This window comes from Anarrhichthys ocellatus, unplaced genomic scaffold (assembly GCF_004355925.1).
Source record: "Anarrhichthys ocellatus isolate YVR2014 unplaced genomic scaffold, GSC_Weel_1.0 scaffold50, whole genome shotgun sequence".
NCBI classification, from domain to species: Eukaryota; Metazoa; Chordata; class Actinopteri; order Perciformes; family Anarhichadidae; genus Anarrhichthys; species Anarrhichthys ocellatus.
In genome coordinates, this window is record NW_022280080.1 from 822,671 (window position 1) to 847,960 (window position 25,290).

A 25,290-nucleotide genomic window follows, 5' to 3' on the forward strand; every position below is an offset into this window, starting at 1 on the left:
ATGAGATGTTGAAAGCGTGTGACATCTCCACTGCATTGCTAATGAGGCTTTGGCACATTTTAGCATTTCCCAATACTGGACTGTGTGAACGTGACAGCAGGTAGGAACGTTTGGGGGTGTCTGATTGTGAGTCACATTCTTTAATGCAAAGCTTGTCTTTACGTCATTAGTACTTTGAGTGGAGTCACAAATATCGACACATATTGAATAAGGATTCAAGTATACTAGAATTAGCCAGAGTTGTAATTTAGCCAGCTTTTATTGGTTAGTTATGAGCTCATAAGGGCTCACGCTATATTATTTACAACATGTCATATCATGTACATCAGTGTTTTCCAAACCCTTTTCCCGAGGACCCACATTTTAAAACTGACAAACCATCATGACCCAATTAACAACATGCCATATCTATACATTGTGAGAAGAGCAATTTTGTTTGAAATTGAATGTTCTTTACTATTTTGACTGCCATTTCCACATGACCATATATTATCTTCAAAATGGAATGGAAAAAATTCAGCAAATTTATTTGGCGACCCAAATAAAATCTCTTGCGACCCATTTGTGGGTCCCAACCCAGTCTTTGGGAATGACTGACTAGACCATAAATGCGAGCAATAAAAGAGAGATAAATAAAAACTGTTCACATCAGCATGCTAGTTATTATTATGAGTGATAAATGTGGAATTTATGAAAAGGAATCCCATTTGGCAAAAGAGCTACAAAAATGTCCCAAACTGTCGACATAATGACAGCGAAGCCTTTAATCTGTCAATTCAATGGAAATTAGATCAAACTTTAACAAAAACACAAATCGCTGCAGATTATTTTAAAGTACTCATATTTGTTGATCTGTGGTTTAAAGCCAGTGTTGCTGTTTGTAATCAAATGTGCTGTGAATTAGGCTTCGGGTGACAATTCGCTTTTTTCTAATTTAGCCGACACCGGTGTGAGTCCTAACACGGGGACGTTTCCCTGTGAATGCAGCATGATGTGAAGAATGTGCTGATAATAAAACTGATTTGCAATTTGGTTTTCACTTTATTATTCAGTTGAACATTGTGCACATGTTTGACTTTTTTTTTTGGGAGGGGCTATTTTGCCTTAAACCAATCAGAATATCTTGACTTTTTTACATCATATAAGTAATATTAGAGTTTACAAGCGGAGTCAGCGATTCTGTAGAGAGAATGTGGATATGTGAACTCAACACCCAAATAGCCCACCCCCCCCCCCCCGCGGTTTACCGTCCGTCTCTGATACATCCATGGCCTTCCCCCACCCTTTGCATGACGCCTGTTGCTGATTGGCTGTAATAGTGTTGTGTGGCTCAGTCAAAGCCACTTTGTTTGTTTCCCTTTTACAGAGCTCAACACCAGACCTAGTTAAACAAGAGATGTGTAAAGGGACTCAGCAGTGTGGAAGTAGCCTTCTAACTGCTCCTATATTTGCAACACGCCTTAAATCTATTCAAGGGATCCCACAGTACAACCAGCCTAGAGGCAGTGAAACAGAGAACTGCTGTGATCTGTTGAAATAGTTTGTACTGAAGCATTTTTTCAAAGGAATGCATGACACAAGAAGTGGTTCCAAATAGATGGTGACTTTGACCTAATGACTTCATTATCAAAAATCTTATTTTCCACTCCAAGTTGAAGTTATTTTCTTTTTCCCGTTGTGGGGCTGAGACTGATTCACTGCGCATGAGGCAGAAGATGAACACCTGCTGGGGCAGATAAGGCCTTATCTGCTGGAGGCTGTGGGAGTGCTGGGCGGTGGACATTCCCTGGAGCTGAGCAGCTAACCTGGGACATGAACGTTGCTACAGGGTCAGCAGAAGGCCACATACTGGATTACGCAACATGAATATGTGCAGGTCGTCTTACTGTAGGGAAAAGGCTCCATCTTTTCATAAAGCAGAGGAAGACAACAGGAGGAGGAGGAGGACTCATTTCATTAGTCATTTCATTTCAGGACTCACAACAGCAACAGTGTCAGAACAGTAGCTTTCTTCACTTTTGGAAATGAAAGAACTTGTAGATGACTTGCTGATTATAAGGCATGGCACAGGAGGGACATGAGAGACAGAGACAGCTGTCCGATGCCTGGCATGCTGTTCCACCTAGCGACAGGGTATCTCAGGTCACCGAGGGAAGAGAGAGACGCACCGGCGCCAGATGGTGGAAGTGTATTTACAGTAGCACTGCCTGCAGTCAGTGAGCCCAGAGACTGGGCTCGTTGATTAGATAACTTTGAGCTTGTGTTTGCTAAGACAAGTGGCCAAATATGCATTTTTGATTGAAGGCATTTGTTTGTATTTGATTAAATCTTAAAGTGATACATGGCCATATTTGTTGTGGAGACAATTGGCATTTTCAACATGATGTCTTTGTGGAGGCAGGATAATTGCAGAGATGTGCAAGGATGTGGTTTTCCTTTCAACATTGGTGGGGGCATGTATGAAACCGGGGTCTGGGGGGGGGGGGGGGGGGTCCTCCCCCAGGAAATTGTGAGCGTCAAACACTTCAATTCCTGTATTCCGGTGAAATGTATGTACCATTTATGTTGCACATGTAAAGGAAAACACTTTCAGGCGCCAGATGACAACTCAGAATATAATGGAGTATAATGCAGTAAGGCTCTCAGGCATTATGTGTTGCTTTTAAATATTTATTCTGCTGTAGATCAACTTCTCTAATCTAATGTTATCTTTGCTGAGTCATCAGAAATGCAGGCACGATTGACTCCTCCTTCCTCTTTTGTCTCTAGCTTTAGTTTAGTTTGTGGAGGTAAACCTGTGCATGTGGCTCCTATTCACCTCATTAATACATGAATTCATTTTAATTCATTCATAAACCCTGGACTCTCATTGCTCGTATGTGTTTCTTAAAGATTTCTCTTGAACACATTCTGCACATTCAAAACATATCCCACATATTTGAGGTCACAGAGATTTCGGGAATAGCCTCAATATTTTGAAGTTGAATGCTATTCAGACCCTCTGACAGACACAATGAGATGACATCATTAAAAGAGCTCCAGTCAAACCTCAAAGGTGGAAAACCACGTGGAAGACATGATGGAAATATGACATTTCTGTTAGTTTACTATAGTCAGGAAGGTTTCAGTCTTCTCATTGCTCACAGTTTTCAGTGAACGTTTAAGCTCCAGTAATGTCTGAGTCTGTTTTCAATGCACAGAACAAATTGTGTTCTGTGCATTGAACAAATTGAACAGAACAAATTGAATGTGTGTTGAGGGAGGTGTTTGTCTGATCAAACAGTCACTTAGATGTTCTGCTTGTCAAACAGTGGGCAGGATATTTCTCTTTTGCCCTTAGAGCTACATCTCCAGCACATGTCCCTCGAGACTTTAATACGAGAGTGCACCTGGACAACTTTGACATTTTGCAAGAACAAGAATTAATGGACATTACAGCAACATCTTTGGGTAACAACTCTCTAGAGTAGTATTTTTACAGATCTTCACTTTTCCTTTCCTCTTCCAATTGACAGTCTTTACAAGACCTGGATGGGCCACATAGATGACCGGGGGTTCAGAAGGTTTTACACTCTGAATCAAGGATCAGCTAGGTTTAGTTGTGCCCTGGAGAGGGAACGAGCGTTTCACCAGAGTTTGATAAAAGAAGCCACCTCTTCCAAGAGCAGTTACATCTGAATGTGAATTAGATCGGGGGCCCATCTACCTCTATTGTCTGGATAAAAGAATGGGTTGTCTCTCATGTCCTGCAGTCAGCAGCCCTCAGGGTCTCCTGCTGGTCTCTCTCCTGCAGCAGGGGGGACTTTAGCTAGCTGCATGCTACTGATATGATAATTAAGATCACACTGGGATCTGTCCAAGCCAAAACACTTTGAGCTACATCTTCACTGTGCACCTTGATTGATAATCACACATATTAAAGACAACACACCTTGTTAAGTCTAAAGTGAATTTGCCTTCACATGTTTCCAGTCTCTTTATAAACAGCTTGTAGCGTGCTGACAGTTCTTTTTTCCACTTGTCCCTGTCCTCCTGCACCTCCCTCTGCACACTTATGGAACTCATTATCAACTCTTTCTCTCCACCATGTTTCCCAAACACACAGGGTCACATCCCTTTTATGAAATGAGTCTTTGTGTTTCTTTTAATCCGCTGTGAGGCCCAGATGAGTGGGGAATCCTGCATTAGGACAATTCATGTTGGGTCACTGCAAAACTGCCAAAATGATTTTCAATTGCTTTCCTGTGATTGTCTCAATGCTTGAAACTTGCATTGTCTTCTTTTTCTGAAGCCCCACCCATCTTAAAATGAACTCTCAGAATGATGCAAACACAGCAGTTTGCTCCCACTTCTTTTTATGTGTTATACCTGCTTCTCTTTACCTCCACCACTCAATGACTGCCTGTAGATTTTGTTTGGATGATTAGGAAGCTGTGAAGAAGAAACAACATCAAATTTGACACGGTTCACAGAATCCAAGTGTGCCTGTGGTGTGAAACAGTTCCATTGACAGTGACAGTGCAGATGTTATAGTCTTGAGGTACTTGTTACTAGAAGTTGGTTATGATTATTGGTTACTGGTTATACTCCTAAACGGACGTGTACAGCTTTAGACACCACAGACACAAAGTCATTCTGTGTGTACTGTTCGCTTGGTGGACGCGTTCCACACAGCTACAGTGTGATGAACATCAAACCAGCAACTTGTGTTTTCTTGCGTCATTGTGCATGTTGTGCACCCAAACACCCAAAAGGAAATGACAAATTCATGAATGTGACGCCAATGATACCCGATGGCCTTTTCAAAGCAATCACTTTAAAAGTAACAGAAGAAACAATCAATGATAGACAACGATGACGGACAGACACAGCTAGGCACATGATTAATATGTGAGCGTTCATCATCTGATATTGGCAACCAGATAATACCGCAGCGTGTTTTGGAACAGTCTGTCAGAAAAACGATCTTGGTGAAGCCCAAATGATACTCTGTGGATCGGCGTGGGTCACATGGCCTAAATGCCGTCAGCTCAATTCAGGTCCACATAGAGGTCAACCCAGTGGCGGCGGGGTGTCCAGCGCACAAGGCCTCCATACATAGCACGCAGGGCCTCCTACTGTTAGCTGAGGGCCCTCTAGGAGTGCTCAGGGAGGCTACTGTTTCGGCCACTGTCAGTGAGATGGATGAGGGGGGAAACACAGGGAGAAGGAGAGTCCATAGGCCCGCTGACATATTAGACTGTGTTTGACACGTGAACACAAAATCTCACAAACCCCTTGCACTCGCACAATGAACATCTGCTGTCCCCAAACACTTGAAGACATATGCAAAAGAAATTAGATTACCACTGACGATGATGACCAAATTACATTTGTCACACTGTCACACGGGAATAGGGAGTGCTTTGCACAGAGGGTGCACATGTGCACACACACACACACACACACACACACACGTGTGCGGCACAAAGGTTGTAATTCTTCACAAAAGAGTAAAGGGATGACACCATACTGTGCCACGGACAGACAGAGTGATGGATTTGATGGATCAATCACCTGTTTAATCAGGACATCAGTCACCAGCTGAATGGGGATGATGGGTGCGGTGTGAGAGGAGGGGGGGGAGAGCTACAGGCTCTTTATAACCACATTTAACCCCTGCTGGGAATATGTATGGGTTGATGGAATGAGGATGCCATGTATTTAAATTGGAAACAAGCACACGCTGGTCTCACAGAGTGCTGTCCTGTTAACAGAGGAAGATATTAAAACAGAAGAATTCTAGAGGGTCACAAAGAAGGTGAGCTAGTTGCACTTGATGTAGGCAAAAATTACTCTAGCTGGTGTTTTCACAGCCTAACTACCGTCCATTCCAAAAAATTGGAAAAGAGGGGGATTGTCCGTTGAGCTGAGGTGGGCTGGGCTGACGCAGCAGAGGAGGCAGCTAGCACGGGCCACATTCTTGCTTTTTATTTTGGCGCCCAGATTAGGCTGAGGCGCTGTCAGCTGCATTTCTCACTTGCCGTGTGCGGACAGTAAAAATGTTTACTACAGTTTTGATGTCTATATCTGTAGAACATTTCACAGATGAGAAAAAAGTTCATATTTATTGTTAACTCCACACTTCCTGTGTCTGTTTGCAAAAACCTCTAGCGTCCTGTAAATAGAATCCCTTCATTTGTTAACAAAAGGCTTTTATTTTGAAATATTTGCCAGTTTTACAGTGACTTGCACGGCTCCATGAATTAATAGCTTTTAATGGTGGGTTGTTATAATTATGCTTTTTAGCTTTTCTTCCTGCTAGAATGAATATAAATGACTTTTATAATGAAATGAAAAGAAAGAATCTGGCCGTTATGAAAAGCAAACTGTAGAAGGAAGGCTGGCAGCAGCAGACACACTGTCTGTGGGGACAGTACTCGCATGAGAGATCGCAGTTCAGCAAGGGAGCCGTCACGCGCTGCTCACACAGGCAGTGTGGACCGGGCATGAGACGCAATCTTCCCTCCCAATTGGTGGGGTCGGGGTGTCCGATAGTTTCTTTAACTTTATGGCTTTCCAGCCCTGTCTCCTAAACATTCCGTTTCTCACACAACGACACTGCACTGTGAATTATGTTTCCAGTGACACATATTTGGTCAGGGATTATGTTTCCTGTTGAAGTTTCACAAATAGGTATTATGGGTCTGGGAGGAGGTCAGGGTGGTGCATGGTCAACAAACACAGATGTTTCACCTGGACGACTGCTGTTCATGTCTCGAATGAACCAAGTACTTTCATTGCCTAAACACAAACAGTAGTCTTGTTACCTAAACCGTACCAAGTACTGTTGGTACGGTTTATATTGTTAACCACGTGTTTCAAATAGTTACACATTTGAACCGTAATCTAGGAGGAAACTGAGGCAGTTTAGCTGTATGGAGACGGAGTCTATGGGAGACAGGGTTTGACGTTCACACTCACTTCTCACTGTGGTTGGCCGGCTGTGTGGAGGTGAGAAGAGACACGCTGACTCTGGTTGATCTGTAGATCGGAGCTTTAGTAGGTTTTGTGGGAGGAAAATGTGTTTGTGTCTTGAAATATATTTGTGTAAAATCAATCATATCCATAATTTGAAATGTATCCATGTATATTCACATTCATATTGTGATATTGGCCTGTGTCATTGTCGTATGTTATCCACGTCACTGAGACAGGGAGTCTAGTATAGCGGCCTCTGATGACGCAGATAAACGAGTAGTGCAAGATTTCTAACTCAGGAGAAGAAGGAGAGCCGGTCGCTGTGAGGAAGTCAGGAGAAGACGAGTGTGGAAGGAGACTGTGGTTAATCAAAAACAACCTCTGTTGTGACTTCTCCGAGGTAAAACAGTGTAACTTGTCAAGGTGAAAGTTCAGAGGAGGAGGAGCAGAACATCTGCGAAGAGGGGGGGAAGACTTAGGGTAGAATGGAGGCATAAAATAATGTACAATGCTATTGTGAAGTGAGTTGACTCCGGACAGCTCGGTTGACTTGTTTGTGATGCAAATAAATCTGCGTGAACTGAAGAAAATCCAATCTCTCTTGTGTTCTGTGGGGGTTCGTTACTGAGTTCCTAATAGTGAGATCCTGTCTCACCACGAGTCAGATAGATAACAGTTACTGAGCCAGCCGTTAGGTATTTAACATAAGTCATAAAGTCAGAGAAGCTGAGCATCAATGGAAAAAAAAACCACAACAGTTTGAACTTGTGTCTTTAGCTCTCTTCATTCATTTGTTGCTCAGCTGTATGCAACACGATCAATAGCTTCCAGAAGATACTGGAAATGTGTGCAATTATTGGATGAATTGAGATTTTGACCTGATAGTGGAACCAAACGAAAACTTCATCTTGGGACCACAAATGTCTGTACGAACATGGATTTATGACATTGGTGGACTGCAGGACTGCTTCGAAGGAATCACTGCTGTATATTTGGATATACTTTGCCGGAACAGGAAAGCATTGATTCCTGCTAGCAGTGTCTGTGGCGCCCTCACAAGAGTCTCAGTCAGTCCCTGATCACCATCCCAGAAGCCTCTTCAACAAAGAAGCTTGACGAAACAGACTGTGAAATGAGACTAACCTCGTCCTCCGTGCCTTCGATCAGGAGAGCACTAATGAAAGCTAAACTCAGCCCTGGCTCTGTGTCACACCCTCAATCCTTTCCCTCCTTCTCCACACACAGCACTTGTCCCAAAGCGTTGGAGTAATAACCCCAGTGCATGTAGGCAGCAGTAGCATTATAAAATGCAGAATTTAACTGCACAACAGGTGCTAGCATAGACAACAGAGTCAGAAACGCCTGAAATTCATCAACCGTGTTTAGACTTCCCACAGTGCTGAGAGATAACATACAAACACATCTGCTCTGAACTCATACAAACCCTCCAGAATCCCGTGTTAAAGACTGGGAAGAGTGGGGTGTTGGTGGATCGGTGTGAGGTGGCAAACTCATCTATTCATGCTAACCATCACGGCTGTCAGTGCTTTGTGAGAATCACAGAGCGGCTTCTTAAAGCTGATGTAGATGAGAGCCAGCCTGACGAAGAGAAGCACCAACCTGACAAAGCCTGAGAGGCACAACACCTCGTTCGCTCTGATCTACTTGCTGTTGCTCGAAAGACATCAAACTAATAGAGCGAGTCTGAAGCCTTCAGCATTTGGTGCTTTCATCCAAGTATGAATAATTATCGCTCCTATAACCTGAGAGTGAATGTTCTCCCACCAGTCAAGATGAAGGGATTCCTTGGCAGCAGCCAGTAAGTCCATGTCTGGGAGGCCAGTGAATAGATATCACTGATGTGTATTTGTGCTGTGTTGATTTAACTGAGTCATGCTGTATTCATGTAACCAGTGAGCTGCATCTTCCCTTCCACATTGTTAGGGTTAGGGTTAGGGTTAGGGTTAGATGATGAGAGCTGGTTGAGGAAACGTATGAATGTAAAAACAATCAAATGTTGTGCGGGCTTCTCAAGAAAAATCCTTTGAGTGACAAGTGGAAGTTGAGTAAGACCATGGCTCCTTCCTATTCACCGGTTCTTGAGCTTTCACACACAGGCGGCTTGTCGCTCGCAACGTCATAGTGACCCCAGTCTTCAGGAAACAGCCATTGTTAGAGTGGGGAACAGTGGCAAGCAAAGGAGAGTGAACTGTGTGTATGTGTTTGGTGGCAGGAGGAGGGGGGTGCGTGCTTGTGATGGATGTGTCTGTCTTCCTGTTTGTAGTTTCTCAGGAGTGCTCTTTCTTCCCATGCTGTGAATCACACGCACACGCTGCCATGCTTTCTCTGCGCAGGCTGTGGGAGAAAAGCAGGCACGAGAAGAAAGAGATGAAAGAGTCGCGGGAGTAAATCTCATTCCCTCGGACCAAAGCATACGGCAGAGACACACTCAAGGAGGGCCGGGGATTCAGATTCTTTAAGCCCAGCCTCCACAGTCAACGTGATGTGCCGGCACACAGTCCAGATCATGTTTCCATCAATCCTTTTCCCTTTCATGCATCTTTTTCTGTTGAGCAAACACAGATAGACCCTTCTGTGTTCACAGTTTTTCATTTCAGCTGATAATTGTTCTGATACCTAAACTTTGCTCATTTGAGTTCTGAATGGGAGGGAAGGGATGGAGCTCCAGGGTGCTGCACCGAGACAAGAAGAGAACCAGAGATGAATCTGAGATGAAGATATAGAGACAAGAGCATAACGAGATCAGCTTCCCCCACCGGACAATACTTCAAGCCTGACCCTTGCCCTCTCCATTTGGCCCTTTAGAATCATCTGTCCTCCTTTCTCTCTCTTTTCGTCCAACCCTTCCGAGAAAGATGATCCCTGGTGCTGACCACCGCTTGTTAAATATACCTGGTGGTGACAGCCAAGTTCCCTCAGTTTCTTTTGTCCCAGGGGTCACCTCTGAAGCTCCTCTAACACTTAATTACATCTCTTCAGGGGAAGGGGGCATGACTGTCACATGCAAGGTGGACTTAAGCTCTGCAGTCAACAAATCGTCAGGAGGAAAGCATAAGGCATATGGTAGTCGTAGTGAATTGGACGTTCTTTTAAGGGTTAGTGATTTTGAATGAAATAAATCGTCGGGATGACTTTTCTTGTAATGGTCAGTCAGGGGATGGACATCTGGTCAGTGTTGGGAGTCACACGGTAGCAGATAGTGTGTGACGATAAAGGACAGCGGGAGAACAAATCAGACAGCAGAAGGAGGAGCTAGACCCTGTGCTTGAAATTTACACTTTACTCTTTAAACATTACACTTTACTTTTGACGATTTCACTATTTTTGGTGGTAAATCCCTCTCGGAATGTTGCAGAGCACAAAACACAGCATTTCATAAATCTCCCTGGTCAAGTTGTGATACAATAGTGCATTATCACGTGTGCCTTAAAGCTACATGAGACAAATTTACAAGTCAGTGGCTCTGACCCCAAGAGACAATCTTTTGAATACTTTGAACCTCCTGTACACCAGCTAGTTCAGCGTTTAACAGGTTAACATAGGTATTGATGCACCTGTTTTGGATCAAGTTTAGTACCTATTCCAAAACCTGTAAAACGCTGCCAAACCCAACATGCATTAATAATTATCCCAGAGACATGTGCTGCATTTAAATCCAAGCTTATTAAACTAATGACAAAATGGTCTATATGCAGTGAATTCTATTATCAGTCTGCAAAGTGAAAAATCGAAGTCAGACTGCCCAGCCCAACTATTGGTGCAAGAGGGCTATGTCTTCTAGTTATCACTGGTCCACTCCACCCACCTCTTAAACTCCCTCCTGTCCTCCACTTCCTCAATATCTTCGCTCTCCTAAAATCTCCACCATTCCTGCCCCGTCTGCTTCTGTCTGCTCCTCACATCTCCTATACCCAGCCCGGGGTGAAAGAACTGTTCTCAGGGCAGTCGAGGCACGTGGGGGGGGGGTTTGCTTTCAGGTCTCCTACCTCAATAGTTCTTTATGCCAGGACCCCTGGGCCATCAACATGACAATGTGACAATGTGGCGGGGCTCTTTAAAAGAGATCCTGTGTTTGTTAAGTGTTTTCCCCCTGAGGAGCAACCACGGGCAGGGTCAGGGGACCTGAGAAGTGCTTGTGAAAGAAGAGGGCCAACTTTGATCACACTATGTGAAAGGGATGGACTCTTTGATTAACTTGAACTGAGAGAGCTGGGTTTACTTTCTTTGGGTTTTAGAGATCTGAGTTTTAAGGATAATCTATATTTCATCCAATTAATTCAAATTTAAATTTGAAATTATAAAAAACGTTTACATTTTCAAAATGATGGTGAGACTGATGAGATTACTGAGGTTTATCTCAATGAATGGATGCCAACAGGATCAGCAGAAGGTCTCCTCAAAAGTAGAGGCCAATTCATGCTTTCTGCGTCCATGTGTCTGTAAGGGTCTGCTTTGGCCCGCGTGATGTTAATCCCGCCATCCTACCACATCCACGAGGGTCCACGCAGTCTCCAAGTGGACATCTGGGTTTCTAAGAAGAGAAAGCAGAAGAAGAAGATAACAAGCTGTCCAAACAACACAAAGAAGAAGATAACAAAACGGATGCTTACTTTGAAAAAAAGTTGAATGAGGAGATCCGACATCACCCACCTTCTTTTTAGTTCATGTTTGCCCAGTTTCCAGCTGTTTAAGGAAATTTAAAATCATTTGCATACATTTCCAGGAGAGAAGTCTGACCATTGAATAAAGCCAGGTTAAAAATGATTGTTTCATTTTGTTGACATATTAGGCTACATCCACACTAATACGTTTCAAAACAAAATCAATGTCTGTCCACACGGCGTTTCAGCATCTTTTTTGAAATGATCTCCATCCAGACCAGCACGCCTGAAAACAAATATCACGTGACACTGGGCATGTGGGTGGGTACCGATGTAAACAGGAAATAGATTGGTTGCTTAGTTAAAATAATATGACGAGTAATAAAGCAGTATTTAATAATGACTTCCGCTATAAACTCAAACAGACACATTTCGTGGAAACCTTCAGAAGTTTTATTTCTCAGACTTAAATACAAGGATGCGGGTTTTGCTCTCTTTCTCTCACATGAAATTTACTTTAAAATGAACACTCACAATAAATGTGGTCAACACACGTCTCTCACTGGTTTCCTCGGTTTCGTTGTTTGTTCTCACTGACGTCTGACTGATGTGATTATTAGTGGCATATCCACATTGTTTCTCCTGAGATTACTACTACATGGCATCCTTTCATATGCGGATTAGAGAAACACGAAACCTGTTATTTTGGCTCTTTGAAACCTTCTCTAACAACTCTATCTTCGCCACTCTCATGTTATTGTCTCTCCTTCGACATTCATCCCAAACCACCCATGAGCAAAGCAGACAAACTCTGCAAATTCTTTCATTTGCACGGCTTCTCCAAATCGGCCTCTTTTTTTTTCTCCCACTGGAGCTGCACTGGAACTCTCTTCTTCTCCACCTCCATGAAACATTTTCTGTTATTCATCAAAAGGAGCTTTAAGCACCTCTCCCTTCCCGTTACACTAGTGAAAAACAAGACATCTCTTGCTCTTTAATGCCGATTCCTCTCATCTGTGGGAACAGAATTTATGGATCATTAAAATAAACCACAACCACAAATTACAGAAAATTGATTCTTTGGCTCCGAGCAGCAATAAGAAAGAGGGGAAGGGAAGGCAGGCAGGGGAAGCTGTCCCTGGATGGATGAACCAAGACTTGCCCTCAATTTCTGCCACTAAAATCATGTAATTTCTCTCTTTGCTTTAATTCTGAGGAAATTTGTATTTCTGTGGCTGTGGTGCTCACACTCAATTTGACAATACAGGCTTGTGTATGAATGCACAGTTACTCAACACAAAGGCTCTTGTTCATCTGTGTGGGTATGAAAGTGACGCATCTGACAACTGCTATCAATTTACAAGAACTAGAACTTTTGATCTACAATCGAAGCTGCACACAGCGTGACTCCATGTGAACAAATTATTTCTTTTACTAAAATTAGATTCGGAGATGCTGAAAGCTGCAGGTAATTAGAAAAAAACTAAATGACAAAAAAATCCTTGTAAAGTTGGAACACTTTCATTCTCAGCTTGAGTGGTGTGACCTTTTTTTTAAGGCTGATTCACTGGTCTTTTGAGTTATGTGCTTTTAAATATAGTAATGGCAGTTTATTTCGAGCTCAGCACTCCGGGGAGAGTTATCACAATGGCCTCATTTTGCTAGAGTGGGATGGCAATCTTTTAGTGCAGGACTGTGTCATTGTCAAGTTGTGTTTTTTCTCTCCCTCTTTCTGTCTGTCGGTTGGTTATCTGATGTTCTTGTTGCTATATTTACATAGCTCTGATAAAAGCATAATTTTAGCCCCTGATAGTGCATGAAAACAGTATTTAAAAATGGACACAGGCACAAGTTAAATGTAGGTCAAATAGGAGCAAAAATGTAATGCAGTGTGGTTTTGGCCTGCTTGCATTAAAAAAGACAGCAGAGCATGCAATGCATGCAATCAACCGTTACAGTTTACTCATCTTATGTACTCAGCATTTTAGCGACTGAGCTTTTTCTTTTCTCCCAGGAGTATTTTATGATAAGATATTACTTGTTCCTATACATCGTTATCTCTTCTTTTTGGTGTCAATGGAATCCATTGACACAGTATAAACTGGATATGATTTTGGAATTTTAAAATATTCTTTACAGCTTAAACAGAGTGTAACATTATTTTAGCCGTATATAAAAAAACTAACTTGCCATCCATGCTATCAGTATAATTATGAAGGGGATGCAACAGTAAAGCGATCAGGCCTGCCAGACATTTATTTAAGTCACACTAATATGCGCACATTGTATCACGGATTGATCCAAACTGAGGCAGTACATACACATATTCCCAATACATTATACAATTATTATTTGTACAATAATTATTTATAAAATGTAAGTCACGTTTGAGGACCGTCTGCGTTGATTTGACTGGGCAATCCCGAAGACTTCCGGGAAATACCGAAACCCGCGGTGCCTTGTGGGAAACTACTAATTCGACAAACCGCCATCTTTCTTTTTGGAGCGTTAGCAGGGCAAAATAACAACCAGTTTTGAATGATAATTTCTCCAAAACAGAATCGTTGAAGAAATTCCTCTTGGTCAGTTATTGTAAATAATAAGTTTACAGAGTTGCGGGTGGAACGGAGTTCCAGATACTGCCCACATATCAGACATAAGACACAGTAGTTTGGTGTACGCGCTCTACTAACGCTAGTGGAGGTGGGCAACATGGGCCGATCTCGCAGCCGCAGCTCGTCCCGATCTAAACACTCCAAAAGCAGCAAGCACAGCAAGAAACGGAGCCGGTCGCGGTCCAAAGACAGGGAGAGGTCAAAGAAGCGGTCCAAGTCCCGAGAATCGAAAAGGAACCGTCGCAGAGAATCTCGTTCTCGTTCTCGGTCCACCACAGCCTCGTCCCGCAGAGAAAGACCAGCCACGCCGCCTGAGCGCATCGACATCTTCGGAAGGACTCTGAGCAAGAGAAACGCTTTGGACGAGAAGCAGAGGAAGGAAGAGGAGGAACGAAGGGCAGAGATGGAAAGACAAAGGAAGATGTGAGTGTATTTTATTAAACGCCTTGGGACTTAGTGTTACAATGTTGCAGAACGTTGCCTGTATTGAACCGCAATATATGCTAAGCTAAATGCTAGGCTAGCTGCGTTCAGTTGTGTAGATAGCGTTAGCCCCTGACACTAGCAAGCTAGCCGCCACAGCGTGCTAACGTCAGCACTACTCCACAGGTCCTTGGCTGTACGTCGAAAGTGATTCTCCCTGTCAGAGCACCGCGGGGCCAGTCGCCTTTAGAACCGGGTTGTACCTTCAGTTTAAGTTAAATTATGAGGCGGTTTGGATTTGAAATAGCTTGTATGTTATTATTATTAAACTTGGATTATTATTTATAACTTCACAGTTTGTACAAGGGCAATGGAGTTAGTATTGTGTTGTTTAAAGCAAGCACAACACAGTTATCATCCCTGCTTGTCTCTCCATCTCTTATTGTCACTGAATGTATTTCCAGTGCAGCAGATTCCAAGACAGGCTCCTGGCCCTTCATTTATTGCAAGAAGTAAGGTAGTGCTGTTTAGTTTGTCATCCAGTGGCTCTAGCACTGGTTATAGATTAGATATTGATTAGATATTAAGACATAACTTCGACAGTTTAAGAATTTTGTAATTAATTTATTGAACAAACCAAACATTAGTAATGTACATCCTCAGAAAAAAACGTTCCTACCATAAATTGAACCCGTAAGGTGTTTTGAGTGCTTGTCTGATTAAATATGCAATTGTATACCCTTTACCCTCCAGGGCCCCAATCACACTAAGACCGTCACTCTAGAAATGGTTGTTTCTATATGGTACATGCTGCGCATCGCATATTTCTAGAGGTGTTTGTTAGATAGCCATGAAAGTGAAAATGTTCTCAACTTTTCACTTAATAGTGCACTCGGTCCAGACAGCCGATCAAAGAAAACAAGAGCTTCACTACTTTACCGCCTTCCTTTTTGCATGCCGGTAGACACGGTTGGGCTAGCTAGGTAGTTAGCTGGTGTGCTATGCAAGAGCTACAGAGTCTGTGAGAGGGAAGGACAGACAGACTTTATAGTTAGTTGCATGCAAGAAAGCATGCTTATCGTAGGGCTGCAAGACTTTAGGAACAAACTGACATTGCAATATTAGTTCATGGGATATATATTGTGATATGAAAAAATACATACATTTTAAAAATGTTTGTAGATTTTAAAGTTAGATGCATCAATCTGGTGTACTTTGAGAGTAAAACTAAGAGGCTGGATAAACAATGTTGTGCTCTTGTAAACAATGAAGTCATAAAAACATTGATTGTATCGATATGAATTGTGATGACACAGCAAAAAAAAGTCACCCCCCACAGTGCATGGTTGGAGCCAGTCACAGTTACAGCCACAGTGGAAATGTGCCTGGCGAGGGCCAAAGAGGAACCTTCCAAACCAAGTGGCCGTCTCTGACTGGCAAAGTTGAATCCCAGCAGACGCACATCGCAAAGTTGATGCTTCAACAACATACAGTGCAGCCCTCGCTTACAGTAGTCAGTTTTGGTTGGATGCTGTCACCGAGATACAATGGTAAATGGACTGTACTTCTATGTTCTAGTCTTCTGACCACTCAAAGCTCTTTAACACTACATGTCATCATTCACCCATTCACACACTGATGACAGGGCTACCATGCAAGGTGCCACCTGCCCACCAGGACTCTAACTAACATTCACACCGTAGGCACAGCTACCGGAGCAATTTGTGGTCAAGTGTCTTGCCCAAGGACACACGGACTAGAGGAGCCGGGGATCGAACCTCCAATCCTCTGATTGAAGGACGACCCTGCTCTACCACTGAGCCAGAGTTGTAGAGCCGGCCTATGTTCTACATTTTGTGAATTAGGATTTATTTCCACCAAACCAGAGTTGCTGATTGTTGGAACAGTAGAAAGACCCAAGTCGTGTTGGATGAGTTTTATTTTATAGTGTGTTGTACGATGAGTTGTCTTAGTTTAGTGTAAAAGAGAAGCTTTAATCCAGAATGTGTACGGTTGTATCTTCTGTTTTAGGTGTAAGAATATATCCTTTATTGATATTTTGTGAGTTTATTTCATTAAGTTAGCTGACATGTGCAATGCATCCTGGTACATGTAGGCACAGCCAGCACAGTTCTGCAGGAGAAGTGATCAGCTTTCTTGGTCAATATAGCACAGACTTTATTTTATCAATGTACTACATTTACCATCAGCACTGACTGGACGTCCACATTTCCTTTTAAAATACTGCATGATGACCTGTTTATTGTCTGCTGGCAGGTTCTATCTGTTGGACAGGGAAACTGCTATTGTGAAGGTGTGTGTGGTAGCCAGAGGCACACACACCTGGTCGCCTGAGTAGCTCTTTTTTTTTTCTTACTGCTTACTGGCCACAGGGCCACTTAACCAGGTATACAAATGTCAATACCACGACACAAACCTGGGAGATAAGGAAGGACTTGGGCTGGGTAGAGTCTCTGGTTCCCCAGTGGCTGACAGAATGAAATCAGATCCAGGCAGGATAGGTTGCATGTTTACAGTTGTGCCACAAGTGATGTGACAACACAACTCCCAGTTCTTATTAGCTTCCTGTTGAGAGTGAAGAGACTAAAGAACAGTAGGCAGACAGGACCGGTAACTTCCATCTGCATGAAGCCACTAAAAGGAGAGGTAACCCAGCTAGGACCCGAGGCTGTTCCACTACCCAGCCTGCTGCTGTCTGATGTCTGCTTGCATGAAAATGAGATGGATGAAGAAAGACTAGAGGCTAACCCAGCAACAGGAGGTTGGTGACTGTTGAGCCCACATGTTCACAGAGACCTGGCTCCATCGCTGCGTACCGCTGGACAGAGCGCAGGCCTCTGCGTATACATTAGTGATGCTCGGGCCTCAAACAAAGTCAAAGTTGATGGACAATACGTCCCCTATTTCTTTGTCATATAATCTGCCCTGACAGTTGTTTAGTTGGTGCTGTTCACATTCCTCCTGCTGCACCACAGTAATGCACTTCTTTCTTGTTCTCATGGATTTCTTGTGTAGCAAATGCTCTACAGTTGCGTTTAGTTGCGTAGCATTGTGTTGCACAATGCTACTTCATTCATTGCTGCAAGGGAGTTGGGTGGTATTGCAAGTCAAATTTCCACACATCCGGAATAGCTGGGCGTAGCTGTGCTGCATGTAGTCGATCTGTGATTTGACCCTAACATTGGTGGTTTTACATACAACGTAGAAGGTGCTGTGTACTTATGACATGCTTTTCCCAATATGCAATAAGCACCTCTTCATTTCATATCCAGTTTGCTGGCTGCATCTTCTTATACCTTATCTCCTTTTTAACATTTATCCTCGGAACAAAATTAATGTGTACCACGTATTAGCTTTTCATTCATTGTTTTCACAGAGCTACATCAGGAAGACATCATGCTGCAGATAAAGTTTTACTGTATTCTGTATTTGTGGTGTTAACTCACCTACCTGTTTAGTTCCTTGTCTAGTGTTGTGCAGTATGTGTCTTTGGCATGAGAATAGATCAGCTTTATGAGAAATCGGTTTCATTTCCTATTAACTGTCCATCTCGATGTCGCCTCTCATTGCTCCTCCCATTTGTTTTTTTCCCCCCGTCCTCAAGCCGGCAGCTGGAGATCGAGGAGAAGCTGATCGAGGAGGAGACGGCACGGCGAGTGGAGGAGCTGGTGGCCAAGCGGGTGGAGGAGGAGCTGGAGAAGCGGAAGGACGAGATCGAGCGGGAGGTGCTGCGGCGCGTCGAGGAGGCGAAGCGCATCATGGAGCGGCAGCTGCTGGAGGAGCTGGAGAGACAACGGCAGGCAGAGTTGGCGACGCAGAAGGCCAGAGAGGTAACGCTCGGTCGTTTGGAACGCAACCCCTCCTTGTCCTACAGCCTCCCAAACCCTTTAACCTCTGACCCCACCTGCTCTCACTGGTGCCTCTCGAAGGGACACATGGGGACACTGGAGGTGGAGGCACATTCCACCCCTCCCAATTTAGTTTTTACAACGTAATCTGGCCATGGTACAGTTTTCACAGCAGGGAGGGTACATACAGAGCCTGGAAGTGGCTGTCCTGCAGGGGAATAAAGTACTTAATGGTAAGAAAGCATTACCATCTATTCAATCCAGTCTCGGTGTTTAAATGGTAAATATATGAGATGAGAAACTCTGTGCATGTCACTCACTGGGGATCAATGCTACAAATTCATCAAAATAATGGGACTTTGTACAACACGTGCACAGTCACATCTCCTACGTGTGAAATTATGGCTCCACAACATCTGTCCTTTATTTTCATGCAGGCTCCAAACAGGGGATTTGGGTTTCTTACAGCAGGAATCACGCCTGACCTGAAGTGGCGGTTTAGTCTTTAAGGATGACCGTTCCCTGTTACACACTTAAAGGTGGAATGTGAATACCGCCACCCTTCTTTTTGCCGTCCCAAGGGGATTTCCTAACCTGCCAGTGAGAGTTTTGCCATGGCAGAGTTACATAAGTTAACTGACGTCATTCTTTTTCATAATTTCTGTCCCTGGTTCAGCTTGATCTTTTACTTTTCATATTTGCTAGCATCTTTGTTAATAATATGTAATAAACAGCTCTTTTTTTAAGCACTTCTGTGTTAGTCACCGTCTCTGTACATCAATGGACATTTTTCAACTTGCCAAACTGAGAACTAGCTTTATAAAGCGAACTCTGTCGTTCAGCCAGACTTTAGTTTAAGTTAGAATAAGAAGCTCAGTCCTGTCAGTCGTTCTGCACTTCTTAAAGGACCCGTAGTTAGTACAAGGCCCTTTGTTTCTTTCTCTCCTTTTGTTTTAGAGCGTAAAGGTAGACAACTGTCTGACAAACCCCCTGCCCCCCCCAGCTTCATATTGAAAGCTGGTTTGTTTATACTCCAGTCATAATGTATTGTGTGCGAGAGGACCCTGTCCTGCACAGACTCCTGCCAGTAGCTTGATACTAATAGGGTGAGCAATGCCCCCTGTACCTCTGTGGACGTATTGGGCCACCCCCCTCCAGCCAAAGGCTCCGTCTGTACGCTCTCCTCTCTTTCCAATTCTCCTACTCTCAGTCTGACGGTTCTGGCGGAGCCGGTAGAATAGCGAGGCCCATCTATAACCCAGAGCTCTGCCTCAAACAAGCTCATAACGCTGACATTGAAACATGAGTGGAGCCTTCTCGTCTCCGTTGCTCTGACATTCTAAATGGATTTTGATGTGTAGAAATGTTGATGACATATTCTTTAATTGACCGACGGTTTGTCCTGTACAGGTTTTCTTTACCTTTTTAATAATCCTTGTTTTGACAATCTTCTGTTAGACGGCATCTGCTGTTGGATACATAATGACGGACCGCTACATTTCCTGTTTCCTGTTTGACAAGGTTAACTATCTCTGGTCTAACCTTTTGATCTCTTAATATCTATTTTAAAGAGACTTTCTCTCCCTAGAAAACAAATGTACTGTGTTTTGTACTCATGACTTGCTTCTCCCATAGGGCTGCTGCGAAGTTTGATATTGTTATTAGTAAATACATTTTTGTGTTTTTATTTTTTTGGAAACACAACTCACCAACTTCCTAAGTATCACTTGACCTGAGCTGGCCTGCAGCCGCTCGGCTCCCCGTGACTTGTGTCCTGTACTGTAAGTGTTCCGTGGGCCGGCCCTCCTCGAGCACACAGATGACACTTTGTACTGTATTCGCCTTCAGCCTGCTCTCGTCTCAGTGGGGACTGAGCCGCTGTAAAGAAAGGCAAGAAACCCGATAAAACAGAGTGTGCGCTGTGGCTGCAGGCGCAGGCTAAGCAGTACAGAGATCAGTTATAAAGAGGAATGCTGCTGGCGCGGTATGGCAGAACCCCCCCCACCCCAGGAGCGCTTCTCTGTCTCTGCAGGGGCCACACAGTCCGGACGAGACAGTAAATATTCAACCGTTTAATGCCGAATGCTTTCACCAGTTGTGTAGGTACACAGGCAAGGAAAATGCGTAGGTATACATGCATTGGTGAGCCAAACTATTCCCTCCTTTATTTGTATCCTTTTTTCTCTTGCTTATATTATAAAATCAGCAGTTGTATTTTCTTCTAGATTGAATTGTCTGTCATCTCTATCTGTCTTCTGTTGATGAGTGTGATGAGTGGGTTTCCCCCTTTTTGAATACTTGTGTTTAAATTGTAATGTCTTTCACATTAAGTCAGTGAGTGCCCTAGAAGTGGCTTCACGTTAGATAGTTCCTAGAGGGTGTTAACAGCAGTAACGGGAGGGAAACATAGGAGTGGCTCAGTCCTTCCCCCACAGTTTCCTTTGTTTATTCTTTTTGCCCCCGTTTGTCTTTTTAAAACTATTCAGCATGACTGCAAAGAATGCCACACAGTGGGTCATGTGTGAGAGGCTGAGCAAACCCCTCTGTGGTGTAATGCGTTAGTTGTGTGTGTGTGTGTGTGTGTGCTGGTGGCGAGTGTTAGTGTGACAATTAGAGGGCAAGTGTGTGTACGTATGTACATGAAGTGCTTTGTGGCTGTAGCCTGTTCGTGCGCTAACATGGAACCGTGTCATCCGTCTAGGAAGAAGAAAAATCGAAGCGGGAGGAGCTGGAGAAAATCCTAGAGGAGAATAACCGCAAGATCGCTGACGCTCAGGCCAAGCTGGTACGTGATGCATTCCCCCATTCTCATGTTAAATTCATACGCCTCTATCTCACTGTTTCTACACGCTGCCTTCATCACAGACAACTAACCAGCACTAGTTATCCTCTTGTAGTGCTTCAGTAGACCCTGAGAACCAGTTGAGTTTGTAGAACACCACACTGAACTGTTACATCATATTGATATCCACAAATATGTTTTAGTTTGAACATACGGGTTCTGATCACATCCACTGATGAGGTCATTTCATTTCTAAGTGCAGCAAGAAAAACAATGCACGTCATGTCTGCTTTATGTGATTCTAAAGTCACATATGTGTCTTTAGTTCCACTGATTGAGACCTCGAGGCTTTCACCACAACATGACTGAATAACTTAATAGTCCTTTGGCAACAACCACTTCTATTGAGTGGCTTTGGATTGATGCTCATCAGTCCAGTGGCCTTCCTTCCTGTTGGCTGTATTGTGTATTGTGCTGTAGTAAACTGCTGCACACACGAGAGAGACACTGGTGCTGGATCTTACCGGGTGTAGAGACGCTGAGAGATGTTCTGACCTTATTGTTTCTGCTGTATGTCGGCTTTGCTTCTGACAGGCTGAGGAGCAGTTGCGTATTGTAGAGGAGCAGAGAAAGATTCACGAGGAGCGCATGAAGCTGGAGCAGGACCGTCAAAAGCAGCAGAAGGAGGAGCAGAAAATCATCCTCGGCAAGGGCAAGTCCAGGCCCAAGCTGTCCTTCTCCCTGAAGGCCACCGAATGAGACTGCTCCCCCTGGTCCACATGTCATCCCCCCAGCTCTCCTTCTCCATCAATCACCCACTCCTCCTCTGAGGAACACTCGCTTCGTTTTGGAAGTGCTGAAGGAAGGACGGGGAACGGGGTGCAGCCGGTGTGTGAACTTGCTCTTCCCCCCCGGCCTTGAAGAGGAGGCAGCTCATCGCCCTCGAAGGACCCGACTCTCCTTCCATCCTCCCTCATCCCCACCGCACAGATGAATCCTGTTTGTGCATCTTTTTTTTTCTCCACCTTTTTAATTTTCATTTTTAGGGAACTCAATCTCTTGATGTAGAATGCTTTAACATGTCCCTTTCCTGGAAAGTCTTAACTCTGGTGTAACATTGAGCAGCTGTGCGCCTGCGCTCTTCTTACATGTCTTCACAGCCAGCAGACTACGATAGAGCACCAGTCCCTGATATAGAAGAGTATGTGTGACGTTGTCTAGTTCAGTCTACTGTAAAGCTCATGAGTGGCTTGGGAGTCGGCCTGTGGTTTTCCCGTTATCATTTTTTTTTATCTGTAAAGGTTATTAAAGTGGCTGACGCAGTGATGACAAATCCCAGCACAGCCTCTAAAAGCACAGTTAACTTCCCGTCCAGCTGACAGGTTTGTGTCTTCCACCTCCGTTACCTTCTCTCACCGTGTAGATCCACAGCTCCTCTTCTTTCTGCTTCAGCTCTGTCTGCCATGTACATATCTTTTTTTTCTAAATGACAGCCGCATGTCTAGCTGAGAGGAAATGTAAAGCTCGTGTTAGATTTGGAGTCGCTGCGGTGCAGGTGAACTCGGCCTCGACTCTCAAGCCGCCCATGACTGAACCACCGACCTCCAGCAGGATGCGTGTCTCGTCTACGATAAGCGGGCCTGTGGGTACATTTCCTGTATGATGTAATTTTATTAGCCTTGCTGTGATGTGCTGATTCCCACTCCTCCCCAAGTTAACAAAAAGTCACAGTAATGGTAAACACTTGAGTTTTGTTTTATCAGACTCTTTGGGAAAAACAGTGAACTGTGGGAACCACCCGGCCACACACTCCGTGTTCTGTCCCACTTTTGTTGTAGTAAATGAACTTGGCAAGGCGCCACACTTGGTAAGTCTTGATTCGTATAGGATGGACAAGTTCAGGTAAGATAAGGTTTGAGGTCAGCAGCAGTGAGTGTGAGAGTGAGTGTGAGAGTGAGAGTGTGTGTGTGTGTGTGTGTGTGTGTGTGTGGGGGGGGGGGGGTTGTGGGTGGGTGAGAGAGAGTGACAGGCAGGCTGACCTCAGGTGGGTATTATGACTTTTTGTTATGTTGTGGGATTTTGAATTTGTCATGTAATTTCCCCCCAATTGTCAAGGGATTGAACAGTTCAATAAATCCATTGAATGCCCCCGTGTGTGTGTGTGTGTGTGTGTGTGTGTGTGTGTGTGTGTGTGTGTGTGTGTGTGTGTGTGTGTCCCTCCTGAACTATGTTTACTAGGCGAGACTTAACATGGGCTTCATGGAGAGTTCCAGCTCACACTAATAACTTCAAGTGCTACGTGGCGTTAATGCAAACTGAAATCGCTTCACACAATCACTAGATGATGAGTCGTCGTTAGACCTGGTCCATCTTCACTTGCATCATATGGTCAAGATCACAAAACCTGTTTTAACCGTTTCCAGTTTGAGCTGTGCAGCTGCTGGTCTGTTTCCAGTGCAGCCTGGTGAGAAGAGTTCAGCGGGCACAGCCTCGTTCTCTTCCCTGCATTAAAGTCGCTCTGCTCGCTCTGTGGCCCGTGGACACCATGCAGCTCATTTCGTCACTATTTCAGACTCAGAAGTCAAACTTTTTTATTGTCTTGCCCCACTGAGCAACTTTCATAGCAGCCAACGAGGCCCCGCCAGATAATAAGTAATCAATCCATCCATGGCGTAAATAGAAGTGATAGCAAAATAATATGATTACTTTAAAATAATATCTTATTTTCTCTGATATTTTATGCCCTGTCCACACTACTCCGTTTTTACTCCGTATTTGCTACGTTTACACTGAGCGGCCACACTACGCCGGAGTTTTGGAGCACCCTAAACGGAGGAATCTGAAAACTCCGCCGAGGTTGGAGGTATTTGAGAACTCCGGGGTTGCGTTTGCGTGTGGACGGTCGGATACGGATGTGCTTAGAAAAAATTACGCCCACACCCGTGTTCGCTACTGGATTGGTTCTTGGCAACCATGACGTCTCCGTCCCTGATTCGTCACACTCACTATCACGTGACCCGTACCCGGAAGAAAACAAACTGGGCTACCAGCGATTCATTTCAACATGGATAACTAATTGCAAGCGTTGCTGCTAGCACATCAGCTAGCAGCAGCTAGCAGCTGTTGTGCAGTAAAAGTCTGCATTTCTGTGGAGGAAGCAGCTGTTATTGGAGTGATTAGCGAGCGGCGTGACCAGCATCAGCCCTATGGAGCAGCTCGTTTTTAGATTCTAATGAGAATTCTAACGTTTTACTTCTTCCGTTTGGTAGCCTTGAGAGACCTTAGTCTGCAAGTATGTCTTTATGAAGCATGAAAAGATATTCGCGTGTTTAGTATAACATTTGTGTTGTATTAAATGCTAATCGCGGTTAGCATTTCTCCATTGACGGTAATGTTAAAATTAGCTTAGAAGCTAGCTAGGCGGACATGATGTTCAGAGCTACTAGTGAGAACAGACACCAACAACACAGAGGAAACGACTGAGAGACGTGTTGACCACATTGATGGACCCATAATCTAGTAAACGTTTACGTGTAAGTGTTGATGTTAAAGTAAATTTGATGTGTGTGTGAGAGAGCGAGAGACCCGCAGCACTGTAACTACGTCTGAAAAATAAAACTTCTAAAACTTTCCACGAACTGTGACTGTCTTAAGTATCAAATACAACCTTTCATTATTAAAGACTACTTTATTACTCTGTCATATTTTTTTTTTTTTTAAACTAAGCAAGCAATCCACTTCCTGTTTACACCGTCGCGCATGCCCAGTGTACGTTAATGGTCACGTGCTGTCCGCCTTCGAAGGCTGCCGTGTGGACGCAGATCAACTCGAGAATGATGCTGAAACTCCCGTGTGGACGGAGATCGGTTCTATTTGACAAATCTGCATCCAAATAGAAACGGAGTAGTGTGGACAGGGCCTTAGTCACACACAGATATGCAATGGTCATTGCTGGGTAATAATGTTGATATTCTCCATGTCAAGTCTCTATTTGAACATGTGCCGAGACAATAAATAAG

At 43.9% G+C, this 25,290-nt stretch overlaps 1 protein-coding gene across 1 annotated transcript; it reads left to right on the forward strand.

Moving 5' to 3' along the window:
- The first annotated feature begins 14,033 nt into the window (after positions 1-14,033).
- On the forward strand, positions 14,034-23,419 carry arglu1a (arginine and glutamate rich 1a). The gene is made up of 4 exons (XM_031870023.1): positions 14,034-14,620; positions 18,246-18,471; positions 21,191-21,274; positions 21,866-23,419. Exons 1-4 carry the CDS (start codon positions 14,295-14,297, stop codon positions 22,028-22,030), a joined length of 801 nt encoding a protein of 266 aa, XP_031725883.1. The 5' UTR covers positions 14,034-14,294; the 3' UTR covers positions 22,031-23,419.
- The last annotated feature ends 1,871 nt before the right edge of the window (positions 23,420-25,290 follow it).

Excerpts from the sequence above, each read along its gene's own strand:
- arglu1a (XM_031870023.1), top strand. The coding sequence starts at position 14,295 with ATGGGCCGATCTCGCAGCCGCAGCTCGTCCCGATCTAAACACTCCAAA. Across the intron at positions 18,472-21,190 it reads CGACGCAGAAGGCCAGAGAG|GAAGAAGAAAAATCGAAGCG; the intron begins GTAACGCTCGGT and ends TCATCCGTCTAG. Across the intron at positions 21,275-21,865 it reads CTGACGCTCAGGCCAAGCTG|GCTGAGGAGCAGTTGCGTAT; the intron begins GTACGTGATGCA and ends TGCTTCTGACAG.